The sequence below is a fragment of the Coregonus lavaretus genome, assembly GCF_964263955.1.
Source record: "Coregonus lavaretus genome assembly, chromosome: 28".
Taxonomy (NCBI): domain Eukaryota; kingdom Metazoa; phylum Chordata; class Actinopteri; order Salmoniformes; family Salmonidae; genus Coregonus; species Coregonus lavaretus.
Genome location: NC_140015.1, coordinates 25,760,753 through 25,780,283, shown reverse-complemented (window position 1 = coordinate 25,780,283; position 19,531 = coordinate 25,760,753). Strand labels below are relative to the sequence as shown.

The 19,531-nt window shown below is 40.1% G+C and overlaps 1 protein-coding gene across 1 annotated transcript in view; it reads right to left on the bottom strand.

Annotated features, from left to right (window-relative positions):
* LOC311104212 (acid-sensing ion channel 2-like) overlaps positions 1-19,531 on the bottom strand; it is a gene marked incomplete at its 5' end in the record, with an annotated part of 392,644 nt that overhangs the window by 10,711 nt on the left and 362,402 nt on the right. The window contains 2 exons of the mRNA XM_084145947.1: positions 10,772-10,828; positions 12,036-12,186. Of these exons, the coding sequence (XP_084002073.1) occupies positions 10,772-10,828; positions 12,036-12,186 (208 nt within the window). The remainder of the gene's footprint in view (positions 1-10,771; positions 10,829-12,035; positions 12,187-19,531) is intronic.

Sequence of the window (19,531 nt, the reverse complement as noted above, 5' to 3'; positions counted from 1 at the left end):
AAAATTAGAACAAATAAATAACGGAAAAGTGGTGCGTGCATATGTATTCGCCCCCTTTGCTATGAAGCCCCTAAATAAGATCTGCTCTGCAGCGGAGATTGGAGTATCTGTCCGTAGGAAGAGTGGCCAGAAAAAAGCCATTGCTTAAAGAAAAAAATAAGCAAACACGTTTGGTGTTTGCCAAAAGGCATGTGGGAGACTCCCCAAACACATGGAAGAAGGTACTCTGGTCAGATGAGACTAAAATTGAGCTTTTTGGCCATCAAGGAAAACGCTATGTCTGGCGCAAACCCAACACCTCTCATCACCCCGAGAACACCATCCCCACAGTGAAGCATGGTGGTGGCAGCATCTTGCTGTGGGGATGTTTTTCATCGGTAGGGACGGGGAAACTGGCCAGAATTGAAAGAATGATGGATGGCGCTAAATACAGGGAAATTCTTGAGGGAAACCTGTTTCAGTCTTCCAGAATTTGAGACTGGGACTGAGGTTCACCTTCCAGCAGGACAATGACCCTAAGCATACTGCTAAAGCAACACTTGAGTGGTTTAAGGGGAAACATTTAAATGTCTTGGAATGGCCAAAGCCCAGACCTCAATCCAATTGAGAATCTGTGGTATGACTTAAAGATTGCTGTACACCAGCGGAACCCATCCAACTTGAAGGAACTGGAGCAGTTTTGCCTTGAAGAACGGGCAAAAATCCCAGTGGCTAGATGTGCAAAGCTTATAGAGACATACCCCAAGAGACATGCTGCTGTAATTGCTGCAAAAAGTGGCTCTACAAAGTATTGAATTTGGTGGGGTTAATAGATATGCACGCTCAAGTTTTCTGTTTTTTTGTAAATATTTTGCATCTTCAAAGTGGTAGGCATGTTGTGTAAATCAAATGATACAAACCCCCCAAAATCAATTTTAATTATAGGTTGTAAGGCAACAAAATAGTAAAAATGCCACTGTATATCTAGTTTCTACATGTATTTTCGTTTTAAATAATGTATTTTCGTTTTATCTCGTTTTTACACCATCTATTAACACCAACCATTCACTATAAAACCTTTATTTATTAACAAAAATGCTTGGCAAAATACAAAACATTATGGGGCGAAAATAAGTCGGCCTAAAACATTTATTTCAAATAACCCAAAAATACAAGAGTATGCTACATGACAATGCAGTGCCATAAAAACAAGTTCGCGAACAAATCGTTCAAGAAAGTGCTTAGTGTTCTGGCCTCATAAGGATTTTGGAGTCATTGAAAGGGTTGAAATTGATAAGTGTCCAAGTAGGCTAGGTAGTAGGCATTTTTCTCAGATGGATTTTGGAGTATTCACAACTGCAACTTGAAAGTGTAGGCAACACTCTTCAGGTAAGACTCCAGCCGTTGAGTCGTGGTGTAGGCTACTTCTCAACCAGAGACTTCAGATCCTTTTCTTGCTTGCGGTAGCGGCGTCTTGCCATGGCGGTGGAACGCCAGCAAGTTGCTGCTCCATTGTCATTTCACCTCTTTGCTGCTGTCGTTACAATGCCTCAATGAACTTCCAAATGGTGGGGTGGGTAGCGACAAGATTCGCCCAAAATGTTCAATGCCAGCTCTCCACTCCGTTGTTGGTCTTTGCCAACTCTTGCAGGACAGCATCGTAACAGCTCCATAATTCAGAAAAAAAGAGATAGAAGCAGATTAGCAACCATGTTATTGGCCTTGGGCATGCTGTCATCAATAATAAGAATAATAAAGCCCTTAATATGTTAAACAAGACATACCTATGGGAAACATTGTCTTTCTTCCAATGAGTCCGACCGTCTCCCCAACCGATGTTGCCTGAAAGTATGTCAGGGGGTCCTCCAGTTGATGTTCTGGGCGCTGAAAGAACCGGGTATCCAGATAATCTCATCATTCATGGTTATGCGACTTCGGCATTTCGAAAATATGATATTCGGTGCACTTCCAGAAGGACTTATTTGCTGTCTGTCGTTCCCGTCTGTAGGTGTAGCCTTCATGCGGCAGGATATTATTTCCACACACAGAGAGGATACATTCGGGTTCCACTGAAGCATTCTCTGACCTCCTCTAAGAATAATCATGCAGAGGGTAGCGGTGCACAATCTTTTTAAGAATAATTTTTGGATTATTATCATATGAATGACATGCAATTAGATTGCTGGACTATCGAAGCCGTCCATCCAACACATTTATTCATATCCGGCAGTTCAAAGAGGATAGTTTCAAAAGCAATCAATTGGGCCTAGTTATTGTTCATTAGCAGCATACATTTGCATGCATTCTCCTACATCTCTTAAAATAGCTTATACTCTTCTTGTGCAATCCGAGTGCCTTTGGAAAGTATTCAGACCCCTTGACTTTTTCCACATTTTGTTAGTTTACAGTCTTATTCTAAAATTGATTAAATAGTTTCCCCCCCCTCATAACTCTACACACAATACCTCATAATGACAAAGCAAAAACAGGTTTTTAGACATTTTTTCTAATTATAAAAAAAAAAAAAACTGAAATATGACATTTACGTAATTATTCAGACCCTTTAATCAGTACTTTGTTGAAAAACCTTTGGAAGCGATTACAGCCTCGAGTCTTCTTGGGTATGACGCTACAAGCTTGGCACACCTGTATTTGGGGAGTTTCTCCCATTCTTCTCTGCAGATCCTCTCAAGCTCTGTCAGGTTGGATGGGGAGCATTGCTAAACAGCTATTTTCAGGTCTCCCCCGAGATGTTTGATCGGGTTCAAGTCCGGCTCTGGCTGGGCCACTCAAGGATTTTCAGAGACTTTTACAGAAGCCACTCCTGCGTTGTCTTGGCTGTGTGCTTAGGGTCGTTGTCCTTTGGAAGGTGAACCTTTACCCCAGTCTGAGGTCCTGAGCAGGTTTTCTCTCTGTACTTTGCTCCGTTCATCTTTGCCTCGATCCTGATTAGTCTCCCAGTCCCTGCCACCACAATGTTTCACCATAGTGATGGTGCCAGGTTTCCTCCAGACGTGACGCTTGGCATTCAGGCAAAATAGTTCAATCTTGGTTTCATCAGACCAGAGAATATTGTTTCTCATGGTTTGAGAGTTTTAGGTGCCTTTTGGCAAACTCCAAGCAGGCTGTCATGTGCCTTTTACTGAGGAGTGGTTTCCGTCTGGCCACTCTACCATTACATTTACATTTTAGTCATTTAGCAGACGCTCTTATCCACAGCATCTTACAGTTAGTGAGTGCATACATTTTCATACTGGCCCCCCGTGGGAAACGAACCCACAACCCTGGCGTTGTAAGCGCCATGCTTTACCAACTGAGCTACACAGGGCTGATACCATAAAGGCCTGATTGGTGGAGTGCTGCAGAGATGGTTATCCTTCTGGAAGTTTCTCACATCTCCACAGAGGAACTCTAGAGCTCTGTCAGAGTGACCATCGGATTCATGGTCACCTCCCTGACCAAGGCCCTTCTCCCCCGATTGCTCAGTTTGGCCGGGCGGCCAGCTCTAGGAAGAGTCTTCGTGGTTCCAAACTTCTTCCATTTAAGAATCATGGAGGCCACTGTGTTCTTGGGGACCTTCAATGCTGCAGAAATGTTTTGGTACCCTTCCCCAGATCTGTGCCTCAACACAATCCTGTCTCAGAGCTCTACGGACAATTCCTTCGACCTCATGGCTTGGTTTTTGCTCTGACATGCACTGTCAACTGTGGGACCTTAGACAGGTGTACCACAGGTGGACTCCAATCAAGTTGGAGGGTTAGGCTATACTGATCTCAACCCCATAGAAAATCTTTGGAGGGAGTTGAAAGTCCATGTTGCCCAGCAACAGCCCCAAAACATCACTGCTCTAGAGGAGATCTGCATGGAGGAATGGGCCAAAATACCAGCAACAGTGTGTGAAAACCTTGTGAAGACTTACAGAAAACGTTTGACCTGTGTCATTGCCAACAAAGGGTATATAACAAAGTATTGAGAAACTTTTGTTATTGACCAAATACTTATTTTCCACCATAATAGTGCAAATAAATTCATTAAAAATCCTACAATGTGATTTTCTGGATTTGTTTTCCTCAATTTGTCTGTCATAGTTGATGTGTACCTATGATGAAAATTACAGGCCTCTCTCATCTTTTTAAGTGGGAGAACTTGCACAATTGGTGGCTGACTAAATACTTTTTTTCCCCACTGTATATTATTAGCAAAAATGTCTAAGAACCTGTTTTTGCTTTGTCATTATGGGGAATTGTGAATAGATTGCTAAGGAAATGTTTTTATTTTATCCATTTTAGAATAAGGATGTAACGTAACAAAATGTGGAAAAGGTCAAGGGGTCTGAATACTTTCTGAAGGCACTGTATAGCCTACTGCACTGTTTGTCTGTCTGAACTGGCTGCCTGTCTTGGTGAGAATCTTAATTTAATAAAATACTAAAATAGTCTTCTTTAGTTTGTGTGCCTATTATTATTTTACATTTAAGTATGTATTTTGGGTGTCATGGGAATGTAACATTTTAATACATTCTAATAACATTTTACTTGCCCAAAATCGTGTGACATAAACACTTTTCGTTCCTTGTCTTAATGGCAGTGCTGTTTGCCTATTAATATAATAAGCATTTATCTGTGAAATTAGACATTGAACCGTGTTTCAGCAATCATGAACTGATTCAGAAAATAATTTTCTGAATGACAGTAAAGTGAACAGCTGTTGTGCTAGCATGCCAGGTTTTTCTAGAATGTTTTGATGTCTCATACATTACGAAAAGGATAGTCCAAACTATACAGGCTAATAATTTAGACTTATAGCATTTTTTAAACAGGCTCAAAAGCTAAAAAGCTTTATTCATTTTATTTGATGGCTTCACCTGAGTGTCCTCACCAGCCAGGGTAGGGCAGTACTTTACAACATTGTGAATATTCAGCATTCAGCATTTAACATTGTGTCAGTTCAGTCTCTCTTTGTGTGCTTCAAAGACAGCAAAACCTTGTTACACATTTTGTAATTGTGTAAAACACTAAATGATGGAGAGTAAGCACATTGCACATTGTTATTTGTACATTGAAGTTATATAGCTATTTATAAATCGAGCTCTGAATGTTGATTGGCTGAAAGCTCAGTTGGTAGAGCATGGCGCTTGCAACGCCAAGGTTGTGGGTTTGATTCCCACGGGGGGCCAGTATGAAAAATGTATGCACTCACTATCTGTAAGTCGCTCTGGATAAGAGTGTCTGCTAAATGACTAAAAATGTAAAAATGTAAATGAATATCTCGAGCATATTTCTTGATTGGAAATGGGAACAATGGGAGAGACGGACAAATGCTGATTTAAAAACAAAATGGACTACATTCTCATTTATATTACCAAGACATGAGGTAAGTATAAAAATAGTTTTAAAAGATGCCCTTGCCTAACGTTGAACCTCTGATATATTTTTAGTATAATAACCTATACAGTCATCTCAAAATATGGTATTTTATTTTGAAATAGCCAACATTTTCCCTATCATAATTAGACTAAATGAAAGGACACAGGCCAAATGGATTTTGTGATGTTGTCCTATATTAATATGGACTTATTAGACTGTTAAAATGTAGGAGGAAAGGCAGACATTTTATATAAACATTAGATTTCTGTGGTCCGAATTTCATAATAATTTAGTTGGAATGATGAGAATAATGATAATAATGATGATGATGGTGAGAGCCCAGTATAGCCTAACCCTTCAATCATAGGCTATTCTTACTTTGCGTCTCTAAAATCACCTTTCCATTTCTATAGTCATGTGACAAAGAGTATTTTTTTATTGAAACGTCCAAATGTCGGCCTTTTACCAGATAAAGATGTTTTCGTATGATAAAAAAAAACATGACTTATAAAATGTAAGTCTATGCAACATTAACTAATTAAAAACAGTTCTGTAGCAATGAGGTTTGTGCAGTAGGCTATAGGCCCAATACATTATCACTGCATATTGGCTATGCTTGAATTGCCCTGCCAATGTTGTTCTTCTCAGACCATTTTGATATTATATATACACTACTGTTCAAAAGTTTGGGGTCACTTAGAAATGTCCTTGTTTTCGAAAGAAAAGCAATTGTTTTGTCCATTAAAATAACATCAAATTGACCACAAATACAGTGTAGACATTGTTAATGTTGTAAATGGCTATTGTAGCTGGAAACGGCAGATTTTTAATGGAATACCTACATAGGCGTACAGAGGCCCATTATCAGCAACCATCAGTCCTGTGTTCCAATGGCACCTTGTGTTTGCTAATCCAAGTTTATCATTTGAAAAGGCTAATTGATCATTAGAAAACCATTTTGCAATTATGTTGGGCAGAGCTGAAAACTGTTGTGCTGATTAAAGAAGTAATAAAACTGGCCTTCTTGAGACTAGTTGAGTATCTGGAGCATCAGCAACTGTGGGTTCAATTACAGGCTCACAATGGCCAGAAACAAATAACTTTCTTCTGAAACTCGCCAGTCTATTCTTGTTCTGAGAAATTAAGACTATTCCATGCGAGAAATTGCCAAGAAACTGAAGATCTCGTACAACACTGTGTACTACTCCCTTCACAGAACAGCGCAAACTGGCTCTAACCAGAATAGAAAGAGGAGTGGGAGGCCCCGGTGCACAACTGAGCAAGAGGACAAATACATTAGAGTGTCTAGTTTGAGAAACAGACGCCTCACAGGTCCTCAACCGGCAGCTTCATTAAATAGTACCCGCAAAACACCAGTCTCAACATCAACAGTGAAGAGGCGACTCCGGGATGCTGACCTTCTAGGCAGAGTTGCAAAGAAAAAGCCATATCTCAGACTGGCCAATATAAAAAAAAGATTAAAATGGGCAGTCTGAGATATGGCTTTTTCTTTAATGAAGCTGCCAGTTGAGGACCTGTGAGGCGCCTGTTTATTTTAATGGACGAAAAAAAATAATATCTTCGAAAACAAGGACATTTCTAAGTGACTCCAAACATTTGAATGGTAGTGTATATTTTTAAATGGTACAGTGAGGGAAAAAAGTATTTGATCCCCTGCTGATTTTGTACGTTTGCCCACTGACAAAGAAATGATCAGTCTATAATTTTAATGGTAGGTTTATTTGAACAGTGAGAGACAGAATAACAAAAAAATCCAGAAAAACGCATGTCAAAATTTTTAGAAATTGATTTGCATTTTAATGGAGGGAAATAAGTATTTGACCCCTCTGCAAAACATGACTTAATACTTGGTGGCAAAACCCTTGTTGGCAATCACAGAGGTCAGATGTTTCTTGTAGTTGGCCACCAGGTTGGGACACATCTCAGGAGGGATTTTGTCCCACTCCTCTTTGCAGATCTTCTCCAAGTCATTAAGGTTTCGATGCTGACATTTGGCGACTCGAACCTTCAGCTCCCTCCACAGATTTTCTATGGGATTAAGGTCTGGAGACTGGCTAGGCCACTCCAGGACCTTAATGTGCATCTTCTTGAGCCACTCCTTTGTTGCCTTGGCCGTGTGTTTTGGGTCATTGTCATGCTGGAATACCCATCCACGACCCATTTTCAATGCCCTGGCTGAGGGAAGGAGGTTCTCACCCAAGATTTGACGGTACATGGCCCTGTCCATCGTACCTTTGATGCGGTGAAGTTGTCCTGTCCCCTTAGCAGAAAAACACCCCCAAAGCATAATGTTTCCACCCCCATGTTTGACGGTGGGGATGGTGTTCTTGCGGTCATAGGCAGCATTCCTCCTCCTCCAAACACGGTGAGTTGAGTTGATGCCAAAGAGCTCGATTTTGGTCTCATCTGACCACAACACTTTCACCCAGTTCTCCTCTGAATCATTCAGATGTTCATTGGCAAACTTCAGACGGCCCTGTATATGTGCTTTCTTGAGCAGGGGGACCTTGCGGGCGCTGCAGGATTTCAGTCCTTCACGGCGTAGTGTGTTACCAATTGTTTTCTTGGTGACTATGGTCCCAACTGCCTTGAGATCATTGACAATATCCTCCCGTGTAGTTCTGGGCTGATTCCTTACCGTTCTCATGATCATTGCAACTCCACGAGGTGAGATCTTGCATGGAGCCCCAGGCCGAGGGAGATTGACAGTTATTTTGTGTTTCTTCCATTTGCGAATAATCGCACCAACTGTTGTCACCTTCTCACCAAGCTGCTTGGCGATGGTCTTGTAGCCCATTCCAGCCTTGTGTAGGTCTATAGTCTTGTCCCTGACATCCTTGGGAGAGCTCTTTGGTCTTGGCCATGGTGGAGAGTTTGGAATCTGATTGATTGATTGTTTCTGTGGACAGGTGTCTTTTATACAGGTAACAAGCTGAGATTAGGAGCACTCCCTTTAAGAGTGTGCTCCTAATCTCAGCTCGTTTCCTGTATAAAAGACACCTGGTAGCCAGAAATCTTTCTGATTGAGAGGGGGTCAAATACTTATTTCCCTAATTAAAATGCAAATCAATTTATAACATTTTTGACATGCGTTTTTCTGGATTTTTTTATTTTTTATTCTGTCTCTCACTGTTCAAATAAACCTACCATTAAAATTATAGACTGATCATTTCTTTGTCAGTGGGCAAACGTACAAAATCAGCAGGGGATCAAATACTTTTTTCCCTCACTGTATATGATCACACTGGTAATAGATCATTTGTTGTATTACTTGTGAGGCACAGCTGAGTGAGCATAATATACAGTATAGTGCCTTTAGAAAGTATTCACACCACTTGACTTTTTCCACACTTTGTTGTGTTATAGCCTGATTTTAAAATGGATTAAATTGAGTTTTTTTGTCAATGGCCTACGTACAATACCCCATAATGTAAAAGTGGATTTTTAAAAATTAATTACAAATGAAAAGCTGAAATGTATTGAGTCAATAAGTATTCAACCCCTTTGTTATGGCAAGCCTAAATAAGTTCAGGAGTAAAACAAAATCTTAACAAGTCACATAATAAGTTGCATGGACTCTGTGTGCAATAATAGTGTTTAACATGATTTTTGTAAGACTATCTCATCTCTGTACCCCACACGTACAATTGTCTGTAAGGTCCTTCAGTCGAGCAGTGAATTTCAAACACAGATTCAACCACAAAGACCAGGGAGATTTTGCAATGCCTCGCAAAGAAGGGCACCTATTGGTAGATAAAAAAAGAATAATTTAAAAAAGCAGACATTGAATATCCCTTTGAGAATCGTGAAGTTATTAATTACACTTTGGATGGTGTATCAGTACACTCAGTCATTACCAAGATACAGGCGTCCTTCCTAATTCAGTTGCTGGAGAGGAAGGAAACCGCTCAGGGATTTCACCATGAGGCCAATGGTGACTTTAAAACAGTTACAGAGTTTAATGGCTGTGATAGGAGAAAACTGAGGATGGATCAAAAACATTATAGTTACTCCACAATACTAACCTAAATGACAGAGTGAAAAGAAGGAAGCCTGTACATAATTTAAATATTCCAAAACATGCATCATGTTTGCAACAAGGCATGTGGCAAAGCAATTCACTTTTGTCCTGAATACAAAGTGTTATGTTTGGGGCAAATCCAATACAACACATTACTGAGTACCACCATCCATATTTCCAAGCATAGTGGTGGCTGCATCATGTTATGGGTATGCTTGTCATCGGCAAGGACTAGGGAGTTTTTTAAGATACAAATAAATGGAATAGAGCTAAGCACAGGCAAAATCCTAGAGGAAAATCTGGTTCAGTCAGACACTGGGAGATTAATTAACCTTTCAGCAGGACAATAACCTAAAACACAAGGCCAAATCTACACTGGAGTTGCTTACCAAGAAGACAGTGAATGTTCCTGAGTGACCGAGTTACAGTTTTGACTTAAATCTACTCGAAAATCTATGGCAAAACTTGAAAATGGCTGTCAAGCAATGATCAACAACCAACTTGACAGAGCGGGTGTGAATATTGAGGTAAATTAGATATTTCTGTATTTCATTTTCAATAAATTGGCCAAAATGTAACATTGTCATTATGGGGTATTGTGTGTAGATGGGTGAGAGAAAAAAAAATATTTAATTCATTTTGAATTCAGGCTGTAACACAACAAAATGTGGAATAAGTCAAGGGGTATGAATACTTTCTGAAGGCACTGTATATATATTTGTTTTTACTTGACTGTTGGCCTCTGGTCAGTCTGAGGGGAGGGAAGGAGCAGCGGTGAGACTGCCTCTCATCCGACTCACCAACACTGTCCCTCCCTCCGCTGAGAAAATGGAGTGGAGTGGAGTTCTACCTTCAGACACATGAAATGGTTCAAAATGGGAACACTTTGCCTTCCCGGCGCTAGGGCTGCTGAATCAAGTGCACCTACCGCCAACAGCGCGAAATGAATAAAACAAATAGGAACGCAAGGCTTTATTGTTGGGTTTTTAACAGAAATGCTTGGTGATCGACTAGGAATGCCTTGGAGGTCGACCAGTTGATGGCGATTGACCGGTTGGTGACCACTGCTATAGCCTATACTGTAGATAATATTCTGCCCATATGAACACATTTATTTTAGGCCATATAATGAAAGCTATACATGATTTAATGAAAAGCAGCAAACAGACACAACATGTTTCACATTCTTTAATAAAAGACTCAGAAACAGAAACAGGCAATAGGCTTAACAGTTGGCTTCACAGTTTCCCTGCCAAACAAGGAAACGCGACAACGTTGATTACGCGAGGGGGTCTGTGTGCTGCGCAGTACCTTCCACAAAAAGTTTTGTTCGACAAAAAGACGTAAGCGTGTGCGTTTGTGTGCGTGCATACTGTGGACTTACCAAGGGCAGGCTCTGCACAGTCTTTATACTGTTCAGGGGTGCAGAATGGAGAATCACCTAGAAGGACAGAAGAAGCATAGAAGGAAGGGGAGGAGAGGAAAGTTTTCTGCTAAATCTATTTTTAAAACGTAGCACCTCTGAATTACGTATGAGCTTGAGAAAAACAAACAGAAAACAGCTCAGATTACTGTGGAATCGGGTTACAAAGCTACCAGTAATTTCCCAAAGTTACCGGAATCTTCAGTAATTGGGGTAATTAACAGAAAATCTATGGCAATCTATCGTAACTTTGGTAATTTATACTTTAATAACTTAAATCAAATATATTCATATATAGAATATTTTTTTATATCTGTGTCCATATTTTCCATGAATCTCTAGCAGATAGACCATATGGTTCAGGAGAAAATAGCCTGATTAATGAAAAAAGCATCTAAACATCTAAGCATTATTTTCAATTAAATAATAATAATAATAATTAACTCTGCAACTCACAACTGCCACCAGTGTGACACCAAAACATTGACAACAAATACATATTGACATAATAAAATAAATTAAAGTGTGTAAAAAAATGATAAAGGATATTATGATGAAACCCTCATATTAAACACTAATGTTATTCACTAAATTGATGGTTTATATTTATGATAATGTTTTACAGCTTTGTCATATTTTTTTATATTTAAAAATGATCTTATTTAATTATGTCATATATGTTACATGTGATAAGGCCGCACAGAGGGCCAGAGATAATTACAAACACCTGTGATAATCTGAAGTACCCAAAAGGGCCACTAGTTGTTTTATGATAGATTACATAAAATCCTTGAAAGATACCCTCCTGTGGAAGCAGTCAAGGAGACTCGCGACATGCAAAACCTACCTTCCCCTCACCAAAAGAGAGTGAGAGAGAGAGAGAGATGCTTGATGTGGAGCAAGGTGGCAGAAAAGCCTTGGAGCAGAAAGCTTTAATACACCAACACAAATCTTGACCTTACACCTTACAGCTCTTTGACCTTTTCAAACCCACCACTTTAGACTTTAGATTACTTTTTTCTATCAACCACAACAACTACTGTAACTCCTTTATCAAACTTTCCTCACCTTGTTATATGTCTTCAAATAGTCCTTGATGAAAAAACATGACCCATAGCCCAAATAATTGTTTTTGTTTTGCCCATGGCCCAGACAATGTTATATTACAGACTCTATCCACATGTTTTGTTTAGTGTGAAAAGGGTGAAAAAGTGTGTGCTCTTACCGGGCATGTGCACCATCCTGCAGTTACAGTTTTCCACGATGTAGCGTGTCTCACAGTCGATCCTGCAGGCTGTCACACTGTAGACCTTGAAGAAGCCAGAGTCCAGGGCCTTGGACTCACACTCTCCCCACGGAGGAGGCAGGTAGGTCAGCTACAACACAGGAGACACACAGTGGGGGGGGGGGGGGGGGGGGGGGGGTGAGACAGAGAGCAAGAGAGTGACAGAGAAAAACACCCAGCTGAAGTCTAAAACTCACATAGACACATAGGAGAGGTCATGGTGTTATTGTGATTTAGAGCCATCAGAGAGAGGCTCCAAAAGGCCCTTTAAAACACAGCAGGCTGGCTGACAGAGGAACAAAAGGAAGATCTGGCCAACAGACTGGGCTGAGTTGGACACATTCACAGATACAGTCTCTCGCTGTGAAAACTCACAACAACAGGCTCCAAGAACACGAAGCTCCAAATGTTCCCCCCTCTCACCCCCTCCCCACCCCATGGGTCTGGAGACGGGAACTGCAGACGAGGAGAGAGGGACACCAGGAGGAGCTGTGTGAGAGCCCAGGCAGCCCTCTCCAGCCGCTCCACTACTCTCCGTTCAGCATCCATCACCCAGCGCCCTCTGCTCTCCATTCTCATTCACGTTCATTAGAATGCATTGTGGGGGATGCAGTTTCCTCAGCCAAATACCAGTTCTTGGACCAAAATAATCCTTATCCTGCCAGGTCAGATCTGACTGTGGAATGCCTGTTAGCACAGATAACATTGGAGAAGAATCCCTCCAATCAGAGACTGATACTGTATCCATGCCTCCAGATTAGTTTGCTGTTGTTAACTTGAACACAGAATTCCCTCGATATCAGCAAGCAAGACGTTGATTGAAACACTACAAATGAAGCCAACAAATCAAAACATTTCAAACTAGCCCTGGCCTCACTCATATACTGTAGGTCTGGCCACACTGTGAGAGAAAAATTATGTATTTACCTGATTTGTTTGATATTAATAGTTAAATGATATACTTAACAAATAGTAAGACAATTCTGTTCTACTAATGCTGTGTTTTTATGGTCTCCACTCTAACTCCCTGCAGCTAATCTGGGCATATGGTCACTAGAGCTAGCTTGAGCTGACAATTGAGTTACAGCCTGCATTCCATAGACAAGATGCGGTGTGTGTAACCGAGATAGGGATAGCCTGGAGGAGTACAACGAAAATCCTTATTGTCCTTAATCATTCTGTGATCTGGGAAACTAAGCCAGGGTGGGGTTAAAACAACAGCAGATAACCATAGGATGAACCCAAAGTGACTCATGATGCCACCCGATCTGCATGGGAGGGGTGGAACCAGCCATGACTAAGCATTTTAGTGTCAGCTATATAAGAACCAGCATTTTCTGTAAAGGTTAGGCTCTCGGCCCAACAGTCAAGAGTGTTGGGTCGACCAGTCTCATTATTGCAATAATTAATCGATATTGAATAAAGATGATTGTTTGAAGAAATGACAAAGTCTCGCTCAGTACTGAAATTACCACAACAATTTTGGTGACGAGGATGGGATCTCTGTAACTTCACCTGTTGACCGCTCCTGAAGATCTGGGTAAACTGGGCAACCAAAAGTCCATATCCGTGGTACTGGGTTGATCACAGTAGGACTGGTGAGGTGAATGTATTGAACGAGGGACTAGAGCGCAGGTGACACCTTGCGAGGGCACCTGGCTTGGTGAAGTTCAAATTATAATGTGTATGTAATTGATGAAATGTTTTATTAATGAGGTAAACAGGTATGCCCTGGGTTACTATTCCTGGCACTTCACCTGAAGTGGAGGTTAGAAAATACGAGGTAAGATTGGATTTTTGGGACCATGTTACATAGTCAGATAGGAGACATGGGTACTCTGTTGGTAGTTTTGCACATTTGGATAGACATAAGAGAATCTATACCATAGTAATCGCAGTAGGCTATATCCCAGTGTGGATACAACACCCCGTTGTGGGACCACTAATTAGGCAATATTCTGATAATGGTATGGGTTACCCTGTTCATATAGACAGGGTATGAAATCCGTTTTTTCCTCATCTGTCTCATTCCCCTGTGTGTACCGGATGAAAACTAACGTTAGCATCCAAACCTGTGTGAACTAGTTAAGATCATTTAACGTGAACATCCAAAGCTGTGTGTATTGGATGTATAACTAGACCCTGTGAGGACTACTTAAGGCCTAAAAGGGAAAGGCCTGCGTGGACTAGAGAAAAGGCTATAGAAATAAAAGAGAATGCATTACAATGAGATGGTATAAGATAGTTAGGTGCACCTGTAATTGTTTAAACCAAACCCCATTTTAGAAATAAGAGATAGAGAGTCCTAAAGTTACTGCCGTTTTAAGGTTATGAGATCCTGATGGTATTGTCATAATAAATAGGAAGTCGTGATCGTACTATCCTGAAGTAAGAAAGTCCTACATGGTATTGCCGTGATGCATTGCAATACCATAGGTTAGTATTGTAAGATGTAAATGTATGAGTTGCATTATCCCAGGAACTAACCCTGAGATAGAAATTAGAAAATATTCCTGCAGGTTACAAAAAAAAAGTGATTAAATGTGTTTTGGGAACAGAACTGTGTGAATGTGATATGAGAGTTGTGTGAGTGTGGAAATAAGTGTTAATCTGAAGTTTGGATAATAAGATATAGAAATGTGTATAATAAGCTGATTTAAATTTGGATAATACATTTGGATATGTAGCGTTATCTTGGTGTTCCGTCCATCACTGCCCATCATAAAATATCACGGGGTGGTATTGAGTGCGGGATGTTATTTTGGACAGCGGCAAGTCTATAGTTTGTGGGAGGCTAGAGAGCCGTTGAGGATACGCCTGGAGCATTATTCCCATGACCAGCCGGGCAGTGTCCGGGGTTCCGTTGAGAGTTTGGATGCACAGCTGAAACTGTGTGGCAATGGAGAGTCGTTGGAAACCCACTACTTTATAAATGGATTCTGTGAAGATATGAAAAAATAAGAGAAATTGTATGTGTGTATAATCTTTTACTACAGATTTTATTAAGTAATGATGTAACGAATAATATTCATATACCAACTTGCACACCCAAACGTAGACGCACGTCAGGGGTGGAAAATAAAATATAAAAGTTTTCTGAGTTGGTCCCGGTTATGGATCATTTGATAGAGATAAGGTTAAAGCATTATATGACTGTTTACATGATCTGGGAAATAGTCTCAGAAAAAGACTGGCATATATTAAAACCGTGAGAGAAGGAATCTAAACTCTGGACACAGTTGAGAGAGGCGCAGAAATAACCATCATAGAAGAGGTAAACTATAGCAAAGCCATAGAGGCACTAAAAGAAGCGCATTAGCATTCTTCCAATTCGGCTTGAATATGGGAAAAAAAATCTAATCGTGGATCAAATTCGGCAGTATTTCCCCGCAGACAGGAAAATTCCAATCAAATAGAGAATTCAGGAATGCAATTGTGACTTGGCACAATGACATAAAGGCAGAATCGAAAGCTCAATACACCAGCGTAGAGATGTTAGCATCCTATTAACAGAAAAGTAAAACCGATAAAATCAAGATTAGTAGATGTACTCAGCATAACCGCATTAACCGTACTATTTGTGAAGTAAATTGAGTATGTAGTATGCTTATTGCTCTTAAGATACACATTCATTGCTTTAACTAATTCTGGCATATGTTAAGAAAATGTTGAGGAATTTTATAAAGTAATTACTTTTCAAAATAAAGTTGAGTTATACGTTATGTTGGCTGACAAATTTGTTGGTTATGCTATCCTTATGAACCGCATAGCATATCATTGCATCCAACTTCCCAATGTTTATTGACTTGATTATTCACGTCATTGTTAGCTTAGCTAAATGGTATAGTCCTTGTGCGTTCTCAATGGACATTGTTAAATGGGGTGCTTTGTAAATTTGCTCTGGTTATTTGTTCGGATTTCAGAGCACTCTTGTCTGAATGTACCAGAGCGCAGAATAACTGATGAATTTACGAACTCTCAACACCCCGTTGAATATGGTCGGTGTCAGTAAACATCGGGGAAAATAACGTAATTAAATTATTGCCAGCAGCACAGTTAGTCATCAACACCTTGGATAACATGAAAAAAGCCTAACCAGCTCTGCTAGGGTGAGTGAAATGGTCAGAGTGAGGAGGTGTTCTCTTATTTGTGTATGGAGTTAGCTAGCCAACTTTAGCCAGTTAGCTTGGGTGCTTGACTGCCTTTGTGAAGTCAGAGAGCTTGGATCAACCCTGCTCCTTGGCCAGAGTGGACAGTGTGCGCTCTGAATATTTTCCAAACACGACTAGCAAGAGGCTGCATTAGTAACAGCTTCAACTTTTGGTAGATATGCAACATGCGAAGCTCAACTGAAAGGTTACCGTTTGTTTACAGTATATTAAAATGAACTAATAGTATATAGTATGAAGTATATACTCATTGAGTACAGTGGGGAAAAAAAGTATTTAGTCAGCCACCAATTGTGCAAGTTCTCCCACTTAAAAAGATGAGAGAGGCCTGTAATTTTCATCATAGGTACACGTCAACTATGACAGACAAATTGAGAAAAAAAATTCTCCAGAAAATCACATTGTAGGATTTTTAATGAATTTATTTGCAAATTATGGTGGAAAATAAGTATTTGGTCACCTACAAACAAGCAAGATTTCTGGCTCTCACAGACCTGTAACTTCTTCTTTAAGAGGCTCCTCTGTCCTCCACTCGTTACCTGTATTAATGGCACCTGTTTGAACTTGTTATCAGTATAAAAGACACCTGTCCACAACCTCAAACAGTCACACTCCAAACTCCACTATGGCCAAGACCAAAGAGCTGTCAAAGGACACAAGAAACAAAATTGTAGACCTGCACCAGGCTGGGAAGACTGAATCTGCAATAGGTAAGCAGCTTGGTTTGAAGAAATCAACTGTGGGAGCAATTATTAGGAAATGGAAGACATACAAGACCACTGATAATCTCCCTCGATCTGGGGCTCCACGCAAGATCTCACCCTGTGGGGTCAAAATGATCACAAGAACGGTGAGCAAAAATCCCAGAACCACACGGGGGGACCTAGTGAATGACCTGCAGAGAGCTGGGACCAAAGTAACAAAGCCTACCATCAGTAACACACTACGCCGCCAGGGACTCAAATCCTGCAGTGCCAGACGTGTCCCCCTGCTTAAGCCAGTACATGTCCAGGCCCGTCTGAAGTTTGCTAGAGTGCATTTGGATGATCCAGAAGAGGATTGGGAGAATGTCATATGGTCAGATGAAACCAAAATAGAACTTTTTGGTAAAAACTCAACTCGTCGTGTTTGGAGGACAAAGAATGCTGAGTTGCATCCAAAGAACACCATACCTACTGTGAAGCATGGCGGTGGAAACATCATGCTTTGGGGCTGTTTTTCTGCAAAGGGACCAGGACGACTGATCCGTGTAAAGGAAAGAATGAATGGGGCCATGTATCGTGAGATTTTGAGTGAAAACCTCCTTCCATCAGCAAGGGCATTGAAGATGAAACGTGGCTGGGTCTTTCAGCATGACAATGATCCCAAACACACCGCCCGGGCAACGAAGGAGTGGCTTCGTAAGAAGCATTTCAAGGTCCTGGAGTGGCAGTATTGAGAAACTTTTGTTATTGACCAAATACTTATTTTCCACCATAATTTGCAAATAAATTCATTAAAAATCCTACAATGTGATTATCTGGATTTTTTCTCCTCATTTTGTCTGTCATAGTTGACGTGTACCTATGATGAAAATTACAGGCCTCTCTCATCTTTTTATGTGGGAGAACTTGCACAATTGGTGGCTGACTAAATACTTTTTTTCCCCACTGTATGTAGTATACAATATATTAGTATGGGTATTCAAACACAGCCTTGGTATGTGAGTATATTGATAAAATGTACGTTTGTTTTGACGGCAGGTTTGAAACCTGTTATCAAAATGGGAAGACTTGAAAGCCGATTCTGGGGTTGAATAATCCTTGTGAGAATCAAGGACAGTGGATATTAGGTAACATGTTAAAATTGGCAGTATATATGGGCGAGAGCACGAATGATAGTTACAAATAGTCAAACTTTGTATCCCGCCGCATTTAAACAATCGCTGAAGGGTATACGTTTGAGGGTTTTGTGTTGATACAATATTTGGTGAATTTGTTATTGGCATCAAAAGACAAAGAAACTGATATGCCAGACATCACCACATTAGTAAACTATTTGGTAGAGGCGGGTCACAATGCATCATGTGGGAAAGTCCAACCAGCGAAACAAGAGATAACATATTTGGGGGTTTTGAAGTCACAAAACACATTACACGTGATCGAGTAGGAACAATACGACTCAGGAAAACCATAGGGGTTTTAATCTCATGAGACACTTTATTCAGTTTTATTCTAAACTAGATTAGAGTATTGATAAAAGGGAGGAGGGGTCACAAGTAATTTTGTTGAGGGCTTTCTGAGTTAAAGGAAACAGAGATGTAGACTAGTGAAGGTAACAAAGGAATGTTATTCTTACTTCATTGTAAAGTAAGAATTTTGAATTTGATTGTTTGAAAATTTACACTTTTTCTTCCAGGAGAATAGGGATAGTCATTTTCTCTCTCTTTGAAATGTTTCCCGAGACTATTGACTTGATAGAGTGGTTAGTGAAATTAAGTATAAAGGTATCCGGATTCGGACGTAAAGGGAGATACCAAATTAAATAAAGCATGGCCGTTTTTGTTTGTTTTTACCCTACATTATGAATATTTGTTAGTGTTTTTAATACCATGTCTGATTTATTGTGAGTGGTCTTTCATTTGGTTTTAGTGGGGTTTTCACGGGTTAGACAGACTGCACCTTAAAGGGGCACACACAGAAGTTTTATTTTCTGAGTTTTAATTGAACACGTGAATTATTTTGATAAGACATGCACTGAAGAAACTTACTGTAACTCTTGGATACGAAATGTATGAAATGTTTGACTGTTTTAAATAATTATAATAATATAGAAATAAATACTTATTTGAAGAGTTTGACTGACCTCCAACCTGACTTTCTAGTGTGGTTTGATCACCCTCACTAGAAAGCAGAGAGATGGTGGGTGATGATTTAAAGGTCATATGTAATACTGATTTGAAGGTCGTTTGTAATACTCATACTTACGGAGAAGTTTATAATTAATAGTTATATGTGTGATTCGGACCACGAGAAGGATGCTGTCTCTAGTCTATTTTTCTATTCCTTGAATTACCTTGTGTAAAAAAAATATTTATGGAGTTATTAAGGGCAGAAATTCTAATTTGATTTGCAGTGTTTTGTTTTTACAAATTAATCACGTTGTGAGTCATGTGTCAAAATGGGGGAATTACCAGTACTTGGAGGGTTTTGGATTGAAGTTTACAAACCTCAAGTGATATGTAGGAGTGTATCGAGTGATATATGAAGTAGTGTATTGTTGTGTTGT